Source organism: Sabethes cyaneus, chromosome 3 (genome assembly GCF_943734655.1).
Source record: "Sabethes cyaneus chromosome 3, idSabCyanKW18_F2, whole genome shotgun sequence".
Lineage (NCBI taxonomy): Eukaryota > Metazoa > Arthropoda > Insecta > Diptera > Culicidae > Sabethes > Sabethes cyaneus.
Genome location: NC_071355.1, coordinates 107,730,949 through 107,753,572, shown reverse-complemented (window position 1 = coordinate 107,753,572; position 22,624 = coordinate 107,730,949). Strand labels below are relative to the sequence as shown.

Sequence of the window (22,624 nt, the reverse complement as noted above, 5' to 3'; positions counted from 1 at the left end):
CGCTTTTTACGGAGATACTAATGTATTGAAAAGACACATTTACATTTGGGTTTGGGTTACATTTACATTTACATTACATTTGGGTAGCTAGTGAATCCCGGAAACCGATTCATGCAAAGCTGATGTGTCAAATTGCATTAGTATCGTCGTAAACAGCGGAAGAGAGGAGACACGAAGAAAATCTCTCATTTGCAGATACGTCGAAATGAAAAAGTACCCGAGAAATATAACTTTTATTGCAATAATATTTATTTTCGTTCTAAGTCAGGTAAGACAGTAGGCAGCAAGCAATGTTATATGTATCTGAAATGTGAAAGCACTTTCTACAGGTTATTTTATGAATTTGCAGTTTCACCAGAGACTACCTCACGACCACCAGAGTACATCCTCACGAATCCACTAGTGGGGTCCAATTTCATGGAGCATTTGTTTTATTATAATAGTCTGGGGAAGCACCGTGATGGCTGATCAATTATAAAGATATAAAGATAATTAATTTTGAATACTACTCATTACAGGTATATGCGGTAGTAGTGTCACATGAACCTACCGGTGATTTATCACCAGCAGCGGTTAGTTATACCAACGGATTTTACCAAATACCGATCATAGGTGAGTATTGAGATGCTAGCTGTAGTTTTTATTTGCTAAAACATACAATGTAATTTTTTGCTTAGGAATATCTTCTCGGGATGCTGCATTTTCGGATAAAAATATACATGTTTCATTTCTTAGGACAGTTCCACCGTATTATCACCAAGCAGATGTCTGGCTTGAAATGCTAAACCATTTTGGCTATACTAAGGTAAAATTCTTTTCAAAAAACTTGTGATGCGTAACTGTACACATTGGATGTACAAAATTGTGATATATATTTTTCAATGTATTGTCCACTAATCGTCCAATTGCAATCATACAAAGGATGGTATTTTTGGCATGTTTCTAATTTCCACCATATGTTCCACCATAACTCCGGAATGCCTGGACTGTTTTGTAGTATACTTGACATACGTGAAATTAGGGAAAATTGATTTACATGCTTTATTCGAATTTTGTAATAAATCTGATTTGAAAAAATGACTGGGTAGAGTGTTGGACATATATAACATAAAAAAGTAGTCTAGGCTAAGAGCACCTAAATCACCACTTGTAAATAGGAAACAAGAAAACCGAAAGTCATTGCAATATAGCTGAGCAGTTTTTAGTATACAATAAACTGAAACATTTTTGCTACATTTTCAATATAAAAAGTAAGATTCAATATTTGAAAAAAAAAATCATTGACACATTCCGCGGGCCGGTATACCAACCAGACATTTTATAAAAGTTGCTTTTAGCATTGTTGAATATTTTTTCATGATTGGGCAATGTTTGAACCTTTCAAAACTGCCATGACTGATATTCTAGCATTTAAATGAAATTTACAAGAAATAAATGATTTTTCGTGATATTTTTAAAAACGCTGCTACAGTGCGCTAAAACATTTCATAATATCATTTGTTTTCGACCAACTTACAAAGGAATATATGCTGAATCCATTCCAAAAATAGTTTGGATGTAATTTTGCAGTTATTTTGTATTTCAAGTGGATGAAATAGGGCCATTTTTTGCGTTGTATCGTCACGAAAAAGGTGTACTTTTTCGCTTTCGCAGAAAAGTACAAATTCGAACAATCTAATAATCCATATTTTTTTTGTACTCAAAAATACCTTTAAAACGGTGCCTAAAGAATGATGATAAGTTAAGTAGAACCTAAGTTACAACTGATTGAAGCTCGCGTTGTAACGTCACGGCGAGCAGCCGGACGGATTCAAAACAAGTGAGACATAAGTAATAGCATCGAAACCTTAAAACATAGCATGATAGTTGCTACAGAAAAGTTTCTTCATTTAAAAAGCACTTTCTAGTGGTGAAAAAATATTCGGACATTAGGGTGTCCTCAAGCAGATACCAAAAATATTTTCTCTATTTTAAATCAGAAATGATTGCTGTCTACAGAAAATATGTAGAAAAACTAATTTCAAGAAACTTCGTTGAAAACTGAAGATTTATATTTTTTACATGAAAAAAGTTATAGAGCCAAACTCTTAGGGACACCCTTAAAAATATTTTTTTCGATTTACTTCTTTAATAACGCTTCGTACGCCTTTTAGATGTTCTAAGAAATTGGTAATCGAATTAAATTGCACATTTTCGTCGAAGATAGTAGAGATCTATCTTTTTGCCTTACTACTATATAAATATATAGTATACACTGACACAATTTATTATCACTTGAAAATTACTGTTGAGATCTATCAAACGAAACCGAGTTATTGAAAATCGGACGGTTCAATGAAAAGTTATTCAAACTTTAACACTTAAGCACCGTATATTAAATCGTTAAAACGTGTAAAATCAAAACATCAATCAAATGTTGATTGCATTCAATGTGTGTAATGTATGTGTGTACGTATGTATGTATGTATGTATGTATGTATGTATGTATGTATGTATGTATGTATGTATGTATGTATGTATGTATGTATGTATGTATGTATGTATGTATGTATGTATGTATGTATGTATGTATGTATGTATGTATGTATGTATGTATGTATGTATGTATGTATGTATGTATGTATGTATGTATGTATGTATGTATGTATGTATGTATGTATGTATGTATGTATGTATGTATGTATGTATGTATGTATGTATGTATGTATGTATGTATGTATGTATGTATGTATGTATGTATGTATGTATGTATGTATGTATGTATGTATGTATGTATGTATGTATGTATGTATGTATGTATGTATGTATGTATATATGTATGTATGTATGTATGTATGTATGTATGTATGTATGTATGTATGTATGTATGTATGTATGTATGTATGTATGTATGTATGTATGTATGTATCTATGTATGTATGTATGTATGTATCTATGTATCTATGTATGTATGTATGTATGTATGTATGTATGTATGTATCTATGTATGTATGTATGTATATGTGTCTATGTGATGACAATTTGCAATTTTTAAATTTGCATTGAAACTCAAGAAAAGTGAGAAACATGTCAATTGTCTGAAGTTTTTGAAGCCTCTTAGTGGAAGTGGAATACGAACTCTGAAATTAAAGAAAAGAAAAAACTTTTTTCGACTAAATTCCACTATTTAATAACGCTTCGAAATAAGACACTGATGAAGCCTGCACGTTGTCGGCGAACTACGTATCTGTCGCAAATAAATATTAAATACAGTTGGATTTCGAATTTGGCAACAAATGCGTGTCGCCTATATTGCCAAAATCGAGACCCTTTTTTGATATGACAAAATTAAATGTAAATGCATTAGAAATTGACTAAGTGTTGTTAATCAACGATTGCAACCTTTTTATGTTCACAAAATCCGCCAAGAGCTATCCGTGCGGTGCAAGTAAGTTTCTGGCGACCTACGGTAGGACATAGTTATACTGCAATAAAAATATGATTGTGAATGGCTCCCATGTCGCCCCGTTCCTAATAACGAAAAACCAAACCGTGTAAAAAAATACTTGAGTGTATCTGATTTAAAAAAAATAACTGAATAGTGCATTAGATATGAAAAAGAGAAATGGAACTATTTCTTAGCTGACGCTCCATCAGATAATTATATTTGCATGAAAATCAAAACTTAAGTTTCTTTTGAATGTACTTTCATGAAAAGATAGTCGTTAGCTTGATCGCATCGTTTTTACAATGTGTCCCATTAGAGGGTTAGGAAAACAAGATGAGGTCGATTAGTGCAAAACGTGCGCCATAAACATGCTTGAGAATGGGAAATATGATCAATATGATTTCCAGTTCTAGTCAATTCGATTTATTTATTAAAATATGATACATGACATAAAATTTCTGTCTTTTAAAGTGTCCCTAACGAAAACAAATCGTACAAAATTACTACCGTACAATGTATTCCTCCTATTTTTCATATAAAATTTCTAAGCTCTAGTATCTATTGATTGGAAAGAGCATCTATTGACGCGCAAAAATTGTTTGAAATTTATATAGGTTTATTTGGAAAAATCAACACTGGAATATACACCACTATACCTACATGGTTAAATTAATTGGTTTTCTTCGCTTCTTGCTTTTCTTGTACAATTGTGAATAACAGCAAGTGAAGAAAGTGACAATTGAAATCTGAAATCAAAGAAAAGTAAAAACTTTCCGATTGAATCCCACAACAGTGGGATTTCGAATTTGGCATGGTTCGATTTTGACAACAAAAGTATCCGTTTTTGGAAACACAAAATATTTTGCTTCCAAAAGTATGCTTAAATATCAGTCAGTTTCCGCATTACTTTAAACGACGAAAAAATATTGCCCTAAGTATGTTCATGAAAAAAAGTTTGCGGTTATAGAATATTTCGAACAATCATATTTTTATTGCCGTATAACTACGTCCTACCGTAGGTCGCCAGAAACTTACTTGCACCGCACGGATAGCTCTTGGCGGATTTTGTGAACATAAAAAGGTTGCAATCGTTGATTAACAACACTTAGTCAATTTCTAATGCATTTACATTTAATTTTGTCATATCAAAAAAGGGTCTCGATTTTGGCAATATAGGCGACACGCATTTGTTGCCAAATTCGAAATCCAACTGTATTTAATATTTATTCGTTATTAGGAACGGGGCAACTTGGAAACCATTCATTTAATTCTCAATACATTTGGGAGAGGCCCGACATTCGTCACGTAGTATTCAAATGGTCCCTAAGTTGCACCGTTCTTGAGTAATCGAAAAAAACAAACCGTGTAAAAAAATACTTGAGTGTATATTGCAAAATTGAAGCCAAGCAAACTAACAGTAAAATTTTGAGATCAGTCATTTTGTTGTAGATATCCTTTTTCTTCAAAAGCGAAATATAATAATAATTTTTCTGAACTCTTGTTTTTCAAAGAACTTTTGAACGTATGTTATTAATATCAAAATATCAAAAAATCTACTATAAACACATATTTCATATTGTCAATTCAAAACAAGTTTCGTATGTGGATCTGAAGCCCGAAAATAAAGGCCGTCTGTAGACCCGTTAGAGGATTAATTTCTAATTTTCTATATATATTCGTTCAAGTCTGCAAAAATTATCTTTAGTGTTTACATTATGTTTCTATAAATCACGTAAATATTATTAAACTAAATAAGGTGTTCATCAAGTAACATAAATGACGCTTACAAGTATTTATATACCCAAGGAAAGAAAACATAATTATTGTACGCAATACGTTGTGAATTTTACTGGCAAATAAGGATTTGGAGGAATACAGAACGGATATTTAAAAATATAGTCAAGTTAATTATAGATATCAATTACGTAGTCGTGCTAACGTAAGAACTAGAATGAATCTTAAATACCTTTGGACACTTTACTTTTTGTTTTTACAATAAGAACAAAACGTAAAGTGTCCAAAGGTATTTAAGATTAATTATAGATGTTCCTGGGAAATTAAATAATGATTATTGTGGCAGTAGAAAGGCTAGGTCACGCCGCTAGGTGTATTAATTCGGGTTTTTCCTTTCGGAGCTATCCCTTGTTTATTTTTTTTTAGATTTTCCACAGTGTTCTACCCTAAGTTGTACATGGTGGAATACAGCATAAATTAACTCACAAAAAACAAGTGAGATTAGCTGCTCATAGCTGCTCTCCCCCGAGATGCACCCCCTTAAAGAGTACATATAAAAATAAAAAAGCCAGTGATAGTTTCTAAACGGAAAAAGATAGTACTCTACTATTTTCGACAAAAATGTGCAATTTAATTAGATTACCAATTTCTTAGAACATTTGTAAGCCATACGAAGCGTTTTTAAAGAGCTAGATCGAAAAAAATATTTTTAAGGGTGTCCCTAAGAGATTATCCTAAGATTTGGATTATCCCTTATGTACAGAAGGCAGCCACAGCGATAATTAACGAATATTAACTAAACAGATTTTTCGTGACGTTACAACGGAGCTACGACCCTCTCTGTGTAAAGCAGAGTGTTGTAACGTCACGAAAAGTAAAATCTGTTTAAACATGGCAAGTTGTTCAGTATTCAACTCTTATCAAACCATAGAAGAAACTCCTTAGATAAAATTTCTTGAAAGAGAGCAGAATTTTCATATTTTTTGACAGAAAAACCAAAAGACGAATTTCTGGCGAGTTGTAACGTCACATATTTGCTTTCCAAAACAATCTAGGTAAGGCAAATGCTATTAATTTGTTCATTTTCAATAGGAAATTTTATGCTCTTTCCAAATATATAATAACGATTTTCCCAGCTGGAACAGAAATACTGTGCAAAGAATTGTCAAAACATTGTAACGTCACGGCGGAATGTGTCCATTGTAAACATAAAATTTGCGATGCATTTTGAGGCACCAGTTTTCGACCCCGCCATCCAGCTTTAGCCACCCCCAGAAGCATCGTTTACATGGTGCTCTATACTAAAAATTTATTTGTATTTATATTTTATCTAAGAAGTAGAATCAATTTTCAGTTGAATAAAAAAGAGAATTGAAATCTTTTGCTCGTTATTGTATTACATTTATATTTACATTTATTTATTTCTCATTATCATAGCTCAAGAATAATCCTTTTAATTTTGCGAAGACCAGTTCAACTAAGCTAATAATTTTGTAACTAAAACACGTTTCTGACGAAATTAAGGGGGCATAGTACTTTTTCAATTCTAAAAAATCGAATTTTTTTTATTGTTTATATCAAAAGATTAACATTTTTAGCATATGTGTTTGAAGCCGTTTCGATGAATTGCAAAAATTGACAAAGTTACAGCTATTTGCACCGCGCATGTCTGGAGCGATTACACAACGAATAAAAACTTCAACGTCGTTTTTCTCGAAACCAGGTTTTAAAAGTCGGTACCATAAATATCTCAAGAACGGCTCAAGCAATTCTCATGATTCTTTTTTTGTTTTAAAGCCAAAAAAATTATCTGGTGTTTGACCCATCCTTTTTTCGATATTGCAGTTTTTGTATTTTTTAGAAATGTTTAAAGTCAATTTTTTCGACGAAAACCCTTACTTTTACGTTTGAATGTCCGCCATTTTGTTATGCGTTCGAATTTTAAAAAAAGGATGGGTCAAACACGAGATAATTTAGTATACTTTCATGTAGTTTTGGAATTTTTCAATTCGGATAAGCCCCTGAGCGCCAATCCATGGTACCGCAATTCATGTTTTTTTCGAATGATCATGTTCAAGGAGCCGTAGGGGAGGGGGGAAGAGGTTCCCATATGTAAACAAAATTGTAAATATTAGTCTAAATTAAATTTTTTGAATGTAAAAAAACCCGAATCGATTCGCCTTCCGCGTTATCGAGAAAAAAATATTTGAAATAAGGCCCAAAATATGGTGCAAAAAGTACTATGCCCCCTTAAGGTAACTAGCGTACGGGAGGGTATTTTCGGTCTGTTTCTAAATTCAGCCTATATTCCGTTTTTTGCCAAATTCTTTGCCGAAACACAACATGTTACAATTATTTGCTCAAAAATGTAACTATCCGAGCAGGAACCAATACATCATCCATACTTAGTGAATATCAAATTCAACTATCATATCTAAATTTGACATTCATTAGTTATCGCATTTTTATGAAGAATACTATGAAGAATGAATATCTCGACGAGATATGATACCTTAATATAAGGGAAAGCAAAGTTTTAGAGCATATTATTACAAGAAATTTTGCTGAAGACCGTAACCTTCTATCTCTTCAGCGAAGATAGAAAAATCCTATTTCTTAGATGTGAATCGTCAAAATCAGTTTTTCTATTTTAGCTTTTTTTGTAATTGTTGTATGACTTTTTCATGTTTTATAAAGTTGTACAAATAGCAAAGATACACAACTTTGCCAAATGTAGTATACCTCTATCTTTGCTTGTTTAGGAACTGTAAAACTTTTGATATAAAAAATACCCTAATTTTGATCCCCAATTACGCGACTATGCGCAGACGGATACAAATGAAACTTCCTGACTTTTTGCAGTTTTTTATTTAGTTTCAGATTCATGTAATGTAATTTGTATAAGTTTGCGCATAGTTGAGTAATTCGGGGTCAGAATTAGGGTGTTTATTATAACAAAAGTTTTACAGCTCCAAAACAAACAAAGATAGAGGTATACTGCATTCGGCAAAGTTGTGTATCTTTGATATTTGTACAACTTTGTGAAACATGAAAAAGTCATACAACAACTACAAAAAAAGCTAAAATAGAATAACAGATTTTGACGATTCACGTCTAAGAAATAGGATTTTTCTATCTTCGCTGAAGAAATAGAAGGTTACGGTCTTCAGCAAAATTTCTTGTAATAATATGCTCTAAAACTTTGCAGAACTCATCAATGTGTTATATTGAAGCTGCAGAAAAATAAACTTTTTATTTCACTTTTAGAGGGATTATTCAAAAATTGAATTTCACCATACGATAGAACTTTTAATTTCAAGAAACTCTCCCAAAGCTTCCATAAACCTAAAATCAAGTTTTCCCACTCAAAACTCTAATGCGCACATATTTTTGGTTTTGGGCAACTGTGAAGCCCCACGGGAATATCTTCCGGAATGGCCATGCCGTGGCAAAATCATCAGATAGAATCAAAATAATGAAAAATGACCTTCTGGAATAATTTTATGAATTTAGACACCCATATTGCCAGTGTTGCAAACCAAACAGTTTTATGGCCACAGGAGGTCCCACGGGAACTTGTCGCAGAATGGCCATTCCGAGGTTATATCATTGTATTGTTTTAAAACAATGAAGAATGACCTTTCGGAGTAATTGGAAGAACTTTGGACACCCATATTACTATAATTACATCTAAAAATATAAAAAGTGCTTAAATTCCGGAACACATCCTCGGAATGCCGGATTTCCGGGAACCAGATGAACCACTTCCGGCTCTGTTGTAACCACACTGGAAGTGGATAAGTTCCTGAATCTTTTGGTGGTAAAAGTGTCCGAATCAGTCAAAAATTGCTAAAGTTACAAGTGTTTCAATTTGTGGGTACCCAGGGTACCCGGGTGTCGAGCACTTAAAGGGTAAAAAATTTCGAAGCCCCCCCATTCCACCCCCTTAGGTGCTACATGAAAACTTATTTTATTAAAAGTTGCAATTCAGCTAGTTCTTAGATGTCACAGAGTTTCAGTATCCTTGATCAAAGTAAACTTTAGAATTTCGTACTTTGAAAGCTGAAAAGGTACCCGGGTACCCTGTCGAACACATAATGGTTAAATAAGCGTATTGTACATTGTCAGTTTCGCACGGGGGTTTATGCTTCTTGATCGTAGCGTTTTGCGAAGGGCAAAGTAGGTCCGATTTCTTGTATGCGGCTTGCATGCGCCGAATAATTAGAATATTGCGCAACAAAAGAAATGTGCTATATACAGTAAAGTTGTTTAGAAGATCTTCAGTGAAAATTTACTTGTTGGCAGGGCTGAACCAATTCTACGGGCTCCAATCATCGCTTCGAACATCTCTGTCGGTCTATGAAGAGTTACTAAGAGTTACTGTATTGGTAGAATTTCAGAGAGAGTTCGTATATCTAAATTTATTCGTTTTATAATTAACTGCACTATTCGTGATGACTTTGTATTATTCTTCAAGGATTCAAGGATAATGAAATTTAAATTCAGAAACCGAACAGGCAGAGGAACAAATTCAACTGAATTTGTTTTTTAATTTAATCTATACCTATAAAAAAGGATTTCTGTCTGTCTGTCTGTCTGTCTGTCTGTCCGTATGTTCCTTATAGAATCGAAAACTACTGAACCAATCGGCGTGAAAATTTGCATGTAGAGGTTTTTGGGGCCAGGAAAGGTTTTAATGATGGTTAGAGACCCCTCCCCCCACTAAGAGGAGGGGACTCCCATACAAATGAAACATAAATAAGTTGGTAAATTGAGATCCCTCCCCTCTTTATAAGGGGAATTATAACTCCTTTCCCCTTTATGAGGGGGGGCTTCCATACAAATTTCCTCATAACTCGAGAACTAATCAAGCAAATGGAACCAAATTTGGCATGTGAAGCTTTTCGAGGGCAAGAAAATTTTCTATGGTGAATTAGGACCCCTCCCCACTTTAAGAAGAGGGGCTCCTGTACAGATGAAATACAAATTTTCTCATAACTCGGGAACTAATCAAGCAAATAGAACAAAATTTGGCATGTGGGTGTTTTCGGTGACAAGAATTTATTCTATGGTAAATTGAGACCCCTCCCCTCTTTATAAGGGGAATTATAACTCCTCTCCCCTTTAAGAGAGGGGGCTTCCATACAAATTTCCTCATAACTCGAGAACTAATCAAGCAAATGGAACCAAATTTGGCATGTGGAGGTTTTTGGAGGCAAAAATATTTTCTATGGTGAATTAGGACCCCTCCCCACTTTAAGATGGGGGGGGGTTTACACAAATGAAATACAAATTTTCTCATAATTCAAGGACCAATCAAGCAAATGGAACCATATTTGGCATGTGGGTGTTTTTGGAGGCAACCATTTTTTCCATGATGAATTAGGACTTCTTACCTTTTTAGGAGGGTGGGGGCTCCCATACAAACGAAATACGAATTTCCTCATAACTCTAGAACTATGGAACCAAATTTAGCATGTGGGTGTTTTTGTAGGCAAGAATATTTTCTATGGTGAATTAGGCCCCCTTCCCACTTTAGGAGGGGGCGCTCCTATACAAATGAAAAACAAATTTCCTCATAACTCGAGAATTAAACGAGCAAATGGAACCAAATTTGACATGTAAGTGGTTTTATTTTATTTTGTTCTTTTCATCTGACCTTCAAAGGTCTACACGAAGCATGACGGGGGTGGGGAAAAGCTCACTCGAGGTGGTCACAATAGAACCTTCCACGAATGTGCATAAAAACCCCACCATCTTTTATAATGCATTACATAATATTATATCACTTCACATACAGATTATAATAGGATTATGTTGTCATTACTAAAAAGTTACATAAAAAGACATGCTACAATATACTGCTATCTAGTAGTCTGCGGCGATATACGGATGAGCTCTCGTTAAAATTGAATAGGTCAGCAAACTGATTGAACTGACGGACCATTGATACGATTGGTGAGAAGGCTGCATACTGGGCTGACTGAAATTCTACCTGAAGCATGGTTCGCGGCCGTAATACTCTAGAAGGGCCGTAGAATCCGATGTGTGCTAGAAGATCTGAAGTACTCGGCAGTTATCAGTTTGACTATGAACACAGCTTGTGCAGCCCGTCGACGTTGAACTAAGGTCTTGAGGCCCAATAAGCGACAGCGATCTTCATAGGAAGACAGATTGTGAGGATCGTTCCAATGAAGATTGCGCAAGGCGTAACGAACGAATTTGCGCTGAATTCTTTCTAGCCTCTCAATCCAAATTTCCTGATACGGGCACCAAACGATACTGGCAAATTCTAGTTTCGAACGGACTAGCGAACAATACAAAGCTTTGAAGCATAGCGGGTCGTTAAACTCGCGAGCAATTTTAAAGATAAATCCCAGTTGACGGCTTGCTTTTTCGATAGTCGTTGAGATTTGTGGCCTGAAAGTTAGTTTCTCATTAGGTGTGATACCTAAATCTTTCACCTGTTGCACTCTGCTGAGTTTAGTGCCGGAAATATTATAATCAAATTGGATAACATGTTTTGTACGATGGTAGCTGATGACGAAACATTTTTGCACACTTAATGACAGTCGATTTCTCTCACACCAGTCGCTAAATATATTTAAGGAATTTTGCAGCTCTACGCAATCTTGCATTTGCCGGATAACGACGTATATCTTCAAATCGTCAGCAAAAAACTGTCGTCCGACTCGATCAAGAATCAGCGCTGCATCATTTACGAATATTGAGAATAACAGAGGACCCAGGTTACTACCCTGCGGTACACCTGACTGGTTCGTAAATGTAACAGACTGGCTATTTCCAATCCGTACGTAGAGCTTCCTATCAACAAGATATGATTCTAACCAGTTACAGATCCTCTCAGTACAACCTAGTCTCTTCAGCTTGCCCAGAAGTATTTTGTGGTTGACAGTGTCGAAGGCAGCTTTTAGATCAGTATATATTGTGTCAACCTGCGCTTTGGAACTTATACTTTTGATGCAAAAAGAAACGAAATTGACGAAGTTAGTTTCCACTGCACGTCCCCGAAAATACCCGTGTTGCACTGTACTGATATAATTCCGACAGGCAGCAAATAATGTCTTATTCACGATAGTTTCGAAGACCTTAGACTCCGTACACAACACCGGAGACACTTTTTTGAACACCGGAAACATGCAGGATTTTTTCCAAGCACTAACAAACCTTTGCTGTTGGAGAGACAGGTTGAATAAAAATGTTAACGGAGCTGCCAAGATATCTGAACATTTTTTCATAAGTGCTGGTGGAATTACACCAGGCCCGGGCGAAAAGGACGGCTTCAGATTACTAACAGCAGACATTACAGTCTGTTCATATGTGCAAAAACTGTCCATTTCAAGTACAGCAGAGGGAACGTCGAATAAAGCCTGCTCCATCTGCGTAGCAGTGATCGAGTCGCAGTTGAATACGCTTGAAAAGTGTTGCGCAAATATATTGCACTTCTCAGCAGCCGACGAAGCATTAACACCGTTAAGAGACATAGTCGAAGGAAGTCCGCTTTCTTTCCTCTTGGTGTTAACAAAACTCTAAAACTTATTCGGTTTCCGACGCAAATTGTCCTGAATGCGACAGACATAACGGTTGTAAAGGAACCTGTTGTAGCGACGATACTTGTTACTGGCAATGGTAAAGTTGTGCTTCATGATCGGACAGCGACGTGAGGTGTATGCACGGAGGGCCTTCGCTCTAGCTCTTTTCATTCGACGAAGCTTACCGTTGGACCATCGAGGGTTTCGCGGGGGTAAGCGAGGAGGTACAGTGATGCTTATGCATTCATGTATCATCTGGTCGTAGAAAGCCACGGCGTCATCAACTTCAGTAAGGTGCTCAAGCGCACTCCAGTCAGTTTGTAATAAAAGGTCACGTAACAATTCAATGTTCGCTTTACGATAGTCAAGTTGGTTTGAATCATGTATGTCCAGGAATTTTACAGGTCGACGAGTAGTTAGTTCCACACAAAGAGCGGGATGGAATGAATCAGGAACAACGATAGTTTCCGGTGCTTCAGAAACGTGGCAAGTAGAGCAACAATCCTCATTTACAAACACAAGATCCAGACAGCGTGACTGATGATTGCAAATAGCGTTTAGTTGTCTGAGTCCCAAAAACGCAGTACCGTCAAGTAACAAACGACTAGCGGAAGTAAATGACGATTCAAGTGGGTCAGCAGTTGCATACCCTCGTACTGACGTTCTCCATGCTAGACCAGGTTGGTTGAAGTCACCCAAAACTAGTAAAGTATCGCTAGCTCCCATTCTGGCAGAAGCAGACTCGAATACATTCAATTGGTCCTGTATGACACTGCAGTCGGACCGTTTTTCAGCTGGAATATACACGGCCGCAATAAACATGTTTTTGGTTCCAACAACTATTTTGACCAGCAGCGTTTCGAGACTTATCGGAACTAATTCGACGATTTGGTAACTAGCAAAAGACGTCGAAACAGCTATTAGTACGCCACCTCCACGCGAATGTATGCTATTGTTTACGTTGCGATCGTTGCGGAAGACGGTGTACTCATCGCCGAATAGTTGCAGCGAATTAAAGCGACTGTCCAGCCAAGTTTCCGTCAACACGTAAATATCGTAGTCGTTTTCCAAAACAGCCAAATAGACATCGTCGATTTTAGTCCGGAGCCCTCTTGTGTTTTGATAGAAAACTCGAAGCTTATTTAGATCATCCTTAGCCGCATCAGGAAGTTGGTGAGGATTAGCCGATGAATTACTGTAAGGTTGGTTTTGGTAGTAGATGTAACTCCGGTCCGTGGTACTAGAAACTGTGCGAGCATCAGAAGACAGTTGGCTATGAGAATCATCATACTTGCCGCAGAAGTCGCGGTAGAAGACCTCGAATCCAGAATCGCAAGCAGGACTGGGACGGCTTTGATGGAGGTCGATTACATTATGTTGGACTGCTACGAGCGAATCTAGGTCTTCCATAATGCTTTCTTGTTGGCGTCCCAGGCACTGAAGAGAAGTCGATTGATTTTGGCCTAATTTAGATAGAGATGTGCGGTAGCTGGAACGTGGGAATTGATCAATTGAGACGCATGTTCTGTAGTGTTAGGGTACTTGCCTGAACAAGCAAGCTGGGAGATCTCTCGTCCGCTTTCAATCACATTGTCGGGATGGCTAACAGCGGTGGAGACGTCGATGGGTGTGACAAAGCGGCGGAGACCCCCCGTATTGCTTTTCTGAGGTGCATCCCGGTTTCACGAAGGAATAGGCCTCCTACGACCATAGTCAGTGAACTCCCGAAATTGTAAATTTGTCGGCCAGGAAAAAGGTTCGAGAGCCAGTTCTTTGAGAGATGCGTCCAAACTAATTTTGAAGGATACATTAGAATATGTGGAGATATCTGCATCTTTAGGAACCAGTTTAACAGCTTCGACGTCGTCACCAATTTCCAAGCAATGGCGTACAAGCTGCTTAACATCCTCGGTTGTAGTTTTCGGGTTCAATCCAGCAATGTATAACCAAAACTTGGGCGGGCGAATATCACATATGATGTTAGAGACGAAAACCTCGCAAAAATTCAAATCTTTTGTTCCACGTACAACAGGATCCCTTTGAGCAGCTATAGAGAGCGATTGACCGTTTGAGCCTCTGCTTCGCTTAACAGCCAATGATGGCCAACGATTGGATGGAATTGGAGTTCTGAATGAGTTGCCAGCGGGGATAGCATTAGTGAGCCCAGCGTGCGGCAGATTATCAATTTTGTCCATTATAGTAGTATGGTTATCAGCAATGCTGTTTTGTAATGACTGAACCATTCGGACCGTGTCAGATGGATCAGTTTTATTAATTTTCTGAAGCGCATCGATATTGCCCATGATAACGGATAGATTATCGGTCACATTTTGCTGTAGAGACTGCACAAGTTCACCCAATCTCAATATTTCAGAACGTAGATTCGCCAATTCAATTTGTTGCTGTTGACTTTTTTCCAATATGATGCATCGAAGAGTGCGGTTAGCGAAAATGTCCCTGCAGTGTATACATAGCCATAGAGCTTTTCCATTGGAGAAATGTTGTTGCAAATCGCTGCGTTTAACATCGGAACATTCGGGTCTCACGTGATAGAAAGTTTCGCAGAAAGAACATTGAACTGGTTCAATATCGCGAATTTCCTTCGCACAAATTCCGCTGACTCGTTCCATTTTCCCGTACTAATACTGCCGGTTTAGCTCAATGACGCACAGATGGAGACCGAGTCGAGAAGAATAACTTTTTAAAACGAGATGGCGCAGTCACGAGAGAAGTGTTGGCGGCTGTCTAGGATACACCAGATACACCACTGCACTATGAACTATCAGTCAACACAAACAAAGGTTCCGGTCTATTCTCAATGCGCGGTTTATTTCACTCAAGTTGTTAGCTAAACACAACGAAAATATAGACACTTGCGCAATCACACAATAATATCAAACGTATAAAACACTTTATGCACACGTAAAAACAATATAGGATACAAATAATTTTGTTTTTAGCAAAAACTTCAAGAGCGATAAGCCAAAAAGCCTTCAAGTTTTGAAGGCAAGTTTTTTTCTATGGTGACTTGAGACCCCTCTCTTCTTTAGAATGCGAGTTATGACCCATTTCCCCTTTAAGAGGGTGGGCTTCTATACAAATGAAATGCAAATTTCCTCTTATCTTGAGAACTAATCAAGCAAATGGAACCAAATTTGGCATGTGGGAGTTTTAGATGGCAGAAATTTTTTCTATGGTAAATTACGACCCCTTCCCCTTTTAAGAGGGGGAGGGGCTCCCATACAAATGAAATACAAATTTCCTTCTAATTTGAGTACTAATCAAGCCAATGGAACCAAATTTGGCATGTGGGAGTTTTAGATGGCAGAATTTTTTTCTGTGGTGTATTACGACCCCTTCCCCTTTTAAGAGGGGGGGTTCCCATACAAATAAAATACAAATTTCCTTATAATTTGAGTACTAATCAAGCCAACGGTACCAAATTTAGCATGTAGGAGATTTTTGAGTCTTGAAGTTATTTTATGATAGTTAGAGACCTCTCATCCCTGTGGTAGGGGGATATGGACTCTCATACAAATTAAACAGAAATTATTGCGAAACTCAAACACTAATCGAACTCGAGAAATTCGAGACTCTTCCATAAAACATTAATCAATAATAAGACCACAAAAACTATCTATACACTCGAGTCTTTTTTACACGGTTTGCTTTTTTCGATTACTCAACAACGGTGCAATTTAGGGACCATTTACAAAATACGTGACGAATGTCGGGCCTCTCCTAAACGTATTGAGAAATAAATGAATGGTCTCTAAATAGCCCCGTTCTCAATATTCGAAAAAACAAACCGTGTAAAAAAAGTACTTGAGTGTAGTAACACTAGATCATTCAGGACGAGACGGCCGCGAGTGTTGCCGGCGACCAGCCGTCGGAAGCGCCGCGCGCTGTGGGGAGGCAACTTCCCGTAGAAATCACTACTGTCTAGGTTTATTTATTTTCCTAGGTCTACCTGGGTTTCCTGGAACGAGCGACAGCGAGTAAGGAGAGGATCGCGAAATGGTACTTTCCACAAAAAAGTTTTCCGTAAAATGGTACATTCCGTTTAAGGTTTTTCGCAAAATGATATTCGGCGTAATATTGTACAATCATGGCGAATATTACTATCCGCTTTCTGGCTATGCAATGAGGGGACTGGGGAGTTGTTTTCTACTTTACTGTGAGGAAAAATTTACAAATTTGTATATTAAACTACCCATTCCAGGTAACTAATAAGCCTTAACGTAAGCAGCAAATCAGCGTATCTGGCGTTTTATTCTGCACGTTATTGTATGTTAGCTTTTTGACTGCATAGGTGTTGTAAATTGGCATCCAAAATTGTATTCAAATTCTTCGTGTCGGTAATTAGCTGTAAATTAGCATTGTCAGCACTATAAGAAGGTTATCAGTAAAGTAGCTGTATATTTTGCCAAAATAGCATTTAGGTAGCATTTAAGGCGACTTAAATGCTTATAGGCCAACATTTGAATAGCATTGGTGATGCTTATTGGTTACCTAGGATGCTTTCATAGTTACGTAATTGCCAAAATGAATCATCTAAGGTTGAACTCCTCAGCAACTTGCAAAACTCGAGATTGTGACAAAGATCATCCGAGATTCGTGATTTATGTACAACACAGGTGATTTTTGGCAATACGAAGTTTGTTGGGTCAGCTAGTCTATCATAAATGACAGTATCTAAGCCGCTTAATAAATGACAGTATCTCAGCTCTTGAACAAGGGTTTTCCTATGCCAATTTCTAATTTACCGCTAGGAATTGTTCTTTTTTTCTCCATGGACACTAAATGAAGGTTCTCTGCATCCGGAAGTTTTTTCATTTAAATTTGTTCTCGTTTAAAAGATGCCACGGTAAATTCTGTTTGCATTGTTAAATATTATTTTTAATGAACTAGTCAATTAGTTATGCCAAAAGAAATCATATTATTACTGTCTAGGTTTTGCCTTTCGATACTTTAAGGATTGATATGGCAAATTTTGGCCTTTCTTTTTCGTTTTCAACCATCGAAAAAAGTCAGTTCCTGGACAATTGCCGAATAGCGCAAGCGTATTTCCATTATGATAAAAATACAAAAATACCGGATTTTTTATATTTATTTACCCATAAAATGATAATTAACAATCCCACAAGCTCAAAATTAATAATCAACCCGCTTTGTAGATTAATTTACCAATTTATCTTGCACTATTTACCGTGTGCGGTAATACAGTCATTGAAAAATGGTTCCACAAAAATTTACACACTGGCAGCGCCACTTGTCATTCTGCACACATTATTCGCCATCGATGGTAAGGAAAGATCAACAGCATTAAAATAGATTTGCTCGTCATCGGCTAAAATGTGCATTTTACGCTATTTGAGAGCTCCGGATATATCGTTTATTTACATCGAGAAAAGCAGGGTTCCTAATAGATCCTTGTGGAACATCAGAGAAAACCTCTATTGGATCTGAATGTATCCCATTGGATAGAACTACTCGAACCTGCATGCCAAGTATGACTGTAATAGCCGCACGGCGGAAGCATAAATCTTGTGGATAATTTTTATAAGAACTTGTTGTGGAAAATTCGATCATAGGCTTTGGAGAAGTCTATTAACAACAAGATTGCAACACCTTTCTTATCGATAATAGAATGAATGTCATCGCGTACCTTCAGAAAAGCGCTAGATGTACTGTAACCACAGCGGAATCCTGAATGATATTGGGACAGTAAACCACTATCGCGTACGAAGCTATTTTTTGTACTTTTATATTTTTTTCATCTTCTTTAGAAAGGGCACAGAAAATACTAATCGACCTCGTTACTTTTAGATTTCTTACGAATTGGCACAACATTACTTAACTTCCAAGCACGGGGAAATTTGCAAGAAGATATAACTGAAGTTTTTGGAGCGTCTTAGTAGAATACGAAACCTGGAGTTAAATAAAAAGTAAACTTATCCACTTTAATTCAACTATGTATATTTATTCTTGACAGATACGTATTTCACCTACGACTTGCAGGCTTCATCAGTGTTCGAAAACAGACACTAATGAAGCCTACAAGCCGTAGGCGAAATACGTATCTGTCAAGAATAAATATAGGGTACGGAAGGGTATTTTCAGCAGGTTTCTAAATTCAGCCTATTTGTCTTTTTTCGCCAATAAAAATACTTTGCCGACATACAATTGTAATATGTACTATTTTCTCAAGACTGTAAGTAATGAATACTCGTTGGTAGAATACTCGATAATATCGGCCGAACGGATTTTAGTGGGACATTTTCAAGCCCGACAACTTCCTCTGATGTGCTCGGTACGATTCATTGAAATTCACCAATGACGAATCAGTGGATCCCCTACGCGAAGCAAAAAAATCATCTAAATCTTACAACTCCGACAGTAAATAATGCCAACTTGAGCTATATAAATATTAAAGGTTTGTGCTCGTATAGTACTGTGTATATGCAGGCATCCTTACGGGACCTTCGTCTCATACAGTATGGGCTATATGGAATATAATATGATGCTATATTTTGTTATTGAAGATATTGAGATACATAGATAACACATTTGGTTATTGAGTAAACATTTAGAACATTGGTAGTAAGATGAGTTTAACAAAAAATTAAATAATCTAATTAAAATATTATATTTCATTATGACCTTAAAATGACATTCGATATAGGGGTATTAGGGGCATAATCAGCACCCTAAATTGTTGGTTGATTTAAGCACCCAAAATGACTGAATTTTTAAAGTGTCGTGATTGCAAAACATACATTCACTATCGATAATCAAAGGCATACTATTAACAAACTGAAAAATAATTGACATGATGACGAACATTGCAATTTAAATTCATGCTTCAAAAACTAAAAATCGGTCAGTGTGTGGGGCACAATGAGCAACATTATAAACACATGCTTGAAGAATGTAAGTACAACAACCACACATACATACACACACACTCACACACATGCATATACACATGGGTCATTCCACAGGAAATTTACAGTCAAATTTTCTCTTCGGAATATTTTTTTTACGTTCTTTGCTCAAAAAAAGTCGACACGTACTTTTTATTTCGATGTTACTGTTGGAATTCGCAAGATATGATTTTTAAAATATTGTAATCCGAAAAAATCACTAGTTTTTAAATGCTGATTATAAACATAGTTTGTATGTAATATCAACAAATGACTTTCTACCAGATGTGTTCACTAGCTTTCAAAATGTAATATCAAAAAATGACTTTCTACCAGATGTGTTCACTAGCTTTCAAAATTGGTATACCATACCTTCTCTCGATTGTTTTTTCAATAGTTAAATAGTGCAGAGAAAAAAAAATTTGACTGTAAATTTCCCGTGGAATGACCCACATACATACACATGTACACATACACACCCATACATACACAAACAAAAAACGTGTAAAAACGTCGAAAAAACTATTGACCGCAAGCCGCTTAAAGTCAATTGAGCCGCGGAGGTTGCGTCTGGAGCACACAAGGAAAGTTTCGGAAAACGCTTAAGCTAGCTGTGTTTTAGTGTTGAAGACATATGCTTTTCCGTTTCCCTCTGCCAGATTGCATACGAGGATTCTGATTTCACGGGTAGTAATACCGTAGCATCGGATCTCCATATACAAAATATGGACCACCAGCTCTTGCTCTGCAGCGGGAACGAAAACAGTTTTGAAGGAATCAATTTGGTCCACCTCCTGCCCCGAGATTGCCCTTTCGTATGGCACCACATACCAAGCTAACGCCTGCCGCAGAATGCCGTGGTACTTGGCGACTTGTTTTGTGGATATTCCATCTCGTCTTATAGTGGTCAAGGCCGCTTGCAAGGCCTTTTTTGACCAGTTAGGTGTTCCGGATTCCCTTGGCATATTCATACCATCACTGTAAACAAGCATGCGATAAACAAAGAAATTGACAGGTTAGGTAATGCGAAATAGGACATACATTTCGCCTCCAGTCAAGTAGCTAAAGTAAAAATGGGTTTTTACACTAATTATAGTATAAAATCAAAACTTCAATGAAGGTGAAATTTGAGATACAGTGTATACATCATGTTGCAGTGTGCACTTGATAGATTAAGGTATTTAAATGACCGTAAAAGCTTATTTGGCAGTACACCAAAATTATAATTTTTTCAGTGTCTGAGAACCTTGTTAAGTTTTTTAATATAATTCCGTGTTTTAAAAGTAGAGATCACTCATTTTTTGGTAAATTGATACTGTAGGTAGTACCTGCAGCAGTGTTTCGATTGCCATATGATGTTACAAAATGCGTACTTTCGTAGAAAAGAGAGCTGCCTATTTCGCTCCGTGTGCTCATTATGCCCCTAATCCCCCTATTTAATAAAATTAATTTTTAATAGGGGAAGACGGGGTAAGACGGCCTCCCTAAGCGAATAAATTGCTAGCATAAAATGTGTACGAAAATTCACCTTTTCTTGTTCCACACATGGAAAAGCATTCATTTATCTACAATTAAAAATTATATAAAAAATTAATTAGTCTATTTTTCCGTGATTTTTCATCAATTTTCGAAACGTCTAAAAATTACTCGTTCACAATCAGGCGAGGTAAGAAGGACCACCAAAGGGGTAAGACGGACCATGGCGGAGTAAGGCGGATTGTGGCAGATTTGAAGGTTTCTTTGAGTTGTAAACACAATTTCAATACAGCACTCGTGCGCTAATTGCACGTCCTCTAACTGCACCGTCTTTTAATTGCACGTTCGCTAGTTGCACGATCGTGCAACTAAAATACAGTTATCTGTCAAGCTACACGTGGGTTTCCAGGTGGTTGCTATAAACCAAAATGCAGCGTTGCCGAATGCAAACTTTCTATCTCTGCATTACGTAGATACATTACAAATAAATTCATGCAAATTTGGCTAAACTTTGACTAATTGAACACATATTCATTAAGCTTTTAGTTCGTTTGTAAAAATTTAGATGTTCTTTCCAAAATTTATCGTACGTGTGAATGCATGTGAAGAGTTCTTTACAGTGATAACGCATCACGTTTTACAATAAATATTGGCAACTATCGTGCAATTAAAAAACGAAATTCGCTAATCGCATCGTCTCATTCGTGCAATTAGCGAACGAGTGCTGTATTATTAACTAAGTAAGAACAAGTTCTTAAGGGCTTTTTAGGTACATGCTTAAAGAAGGTATAGCTTAATTTAGAAACCTGCTAAAAGAAGGAATTTTACTACTAGTTCAATTTTGAAAAAAAAGTAGACGTTATTTTACTCCACTGGTTTTTATTTACTCTTTTCTTGGCGTTATTTTGTTAATTTGTCAGCAGGACTTTTACTCTTTGAATACGCTTCACTCTAGATGAAGGTAAAGAAGGCAACACATTAAATGAGCCGGTAAGTGAATTGGAATCATTGAATTTCGATTCCGTTAGATCCAAATTTACATTGATTGTGTTATTGGCACGTGTTGGCTTCTTTTGAAGTGGGAGGCTCTGTGTTAGACAGGATGATCTCAGATTCAGGGATAATTTTTATTACAGGTGTACTCTATTTCGAAAAAGACACTGATGAAGCCTGCAAGTCGTAAACGAAATGCGTATCTGTCAGAATAATAAAAAAGTTAGTCAAATTCAACAGGAAAAACCCGAATTAATCCACCTAGCGGCGTGACCTAGCCTTTCTGCTGCCACAATAATCATTATTTAATTTCTCAGAAACATCTGAACAGAACAGAAAAATAATGTTAACACAAAAGATAATTTTTGCAGACTTGAATGAATATATATATAGAAAATTAGAAATTAACCCTCTAACGGGTCTACAGGCGGCCTTAACTTTCGGGCTTCAGAGCCACATACGAAACTTGTTTTGAATTGATAAAAAAACAAGAAAAACAAAAAGTTATTTATATC

At 36.6% G+C, this 22,624-nt stretch overlaps 1 protein-coding gene across 1 annotated transcript in view; it reads left to right on the top strand.

Moving 5' to 3' along the window:
* The window catches only part of LOC128744160 (glutamate [NMDA] receptor subunit 1), a 209,103-nt gene that overhangs the window by 44,644 nt on the left and 141,835 nt on the right, over positions 1 to 22,624 (top strand). The window contains exons 3-4 of the mRNA XM_053840967.1: positions 519 to 612; positions 678 to 805. Coding sequence (XP_053696942.1) covers positions 519 to 612; positions 678 to 805 — 222 coding nt within the window. The remainder of the gene's footprint in view (positions 1 to 518; positions 613 to 677; positions 806 to 22,624) is intronic.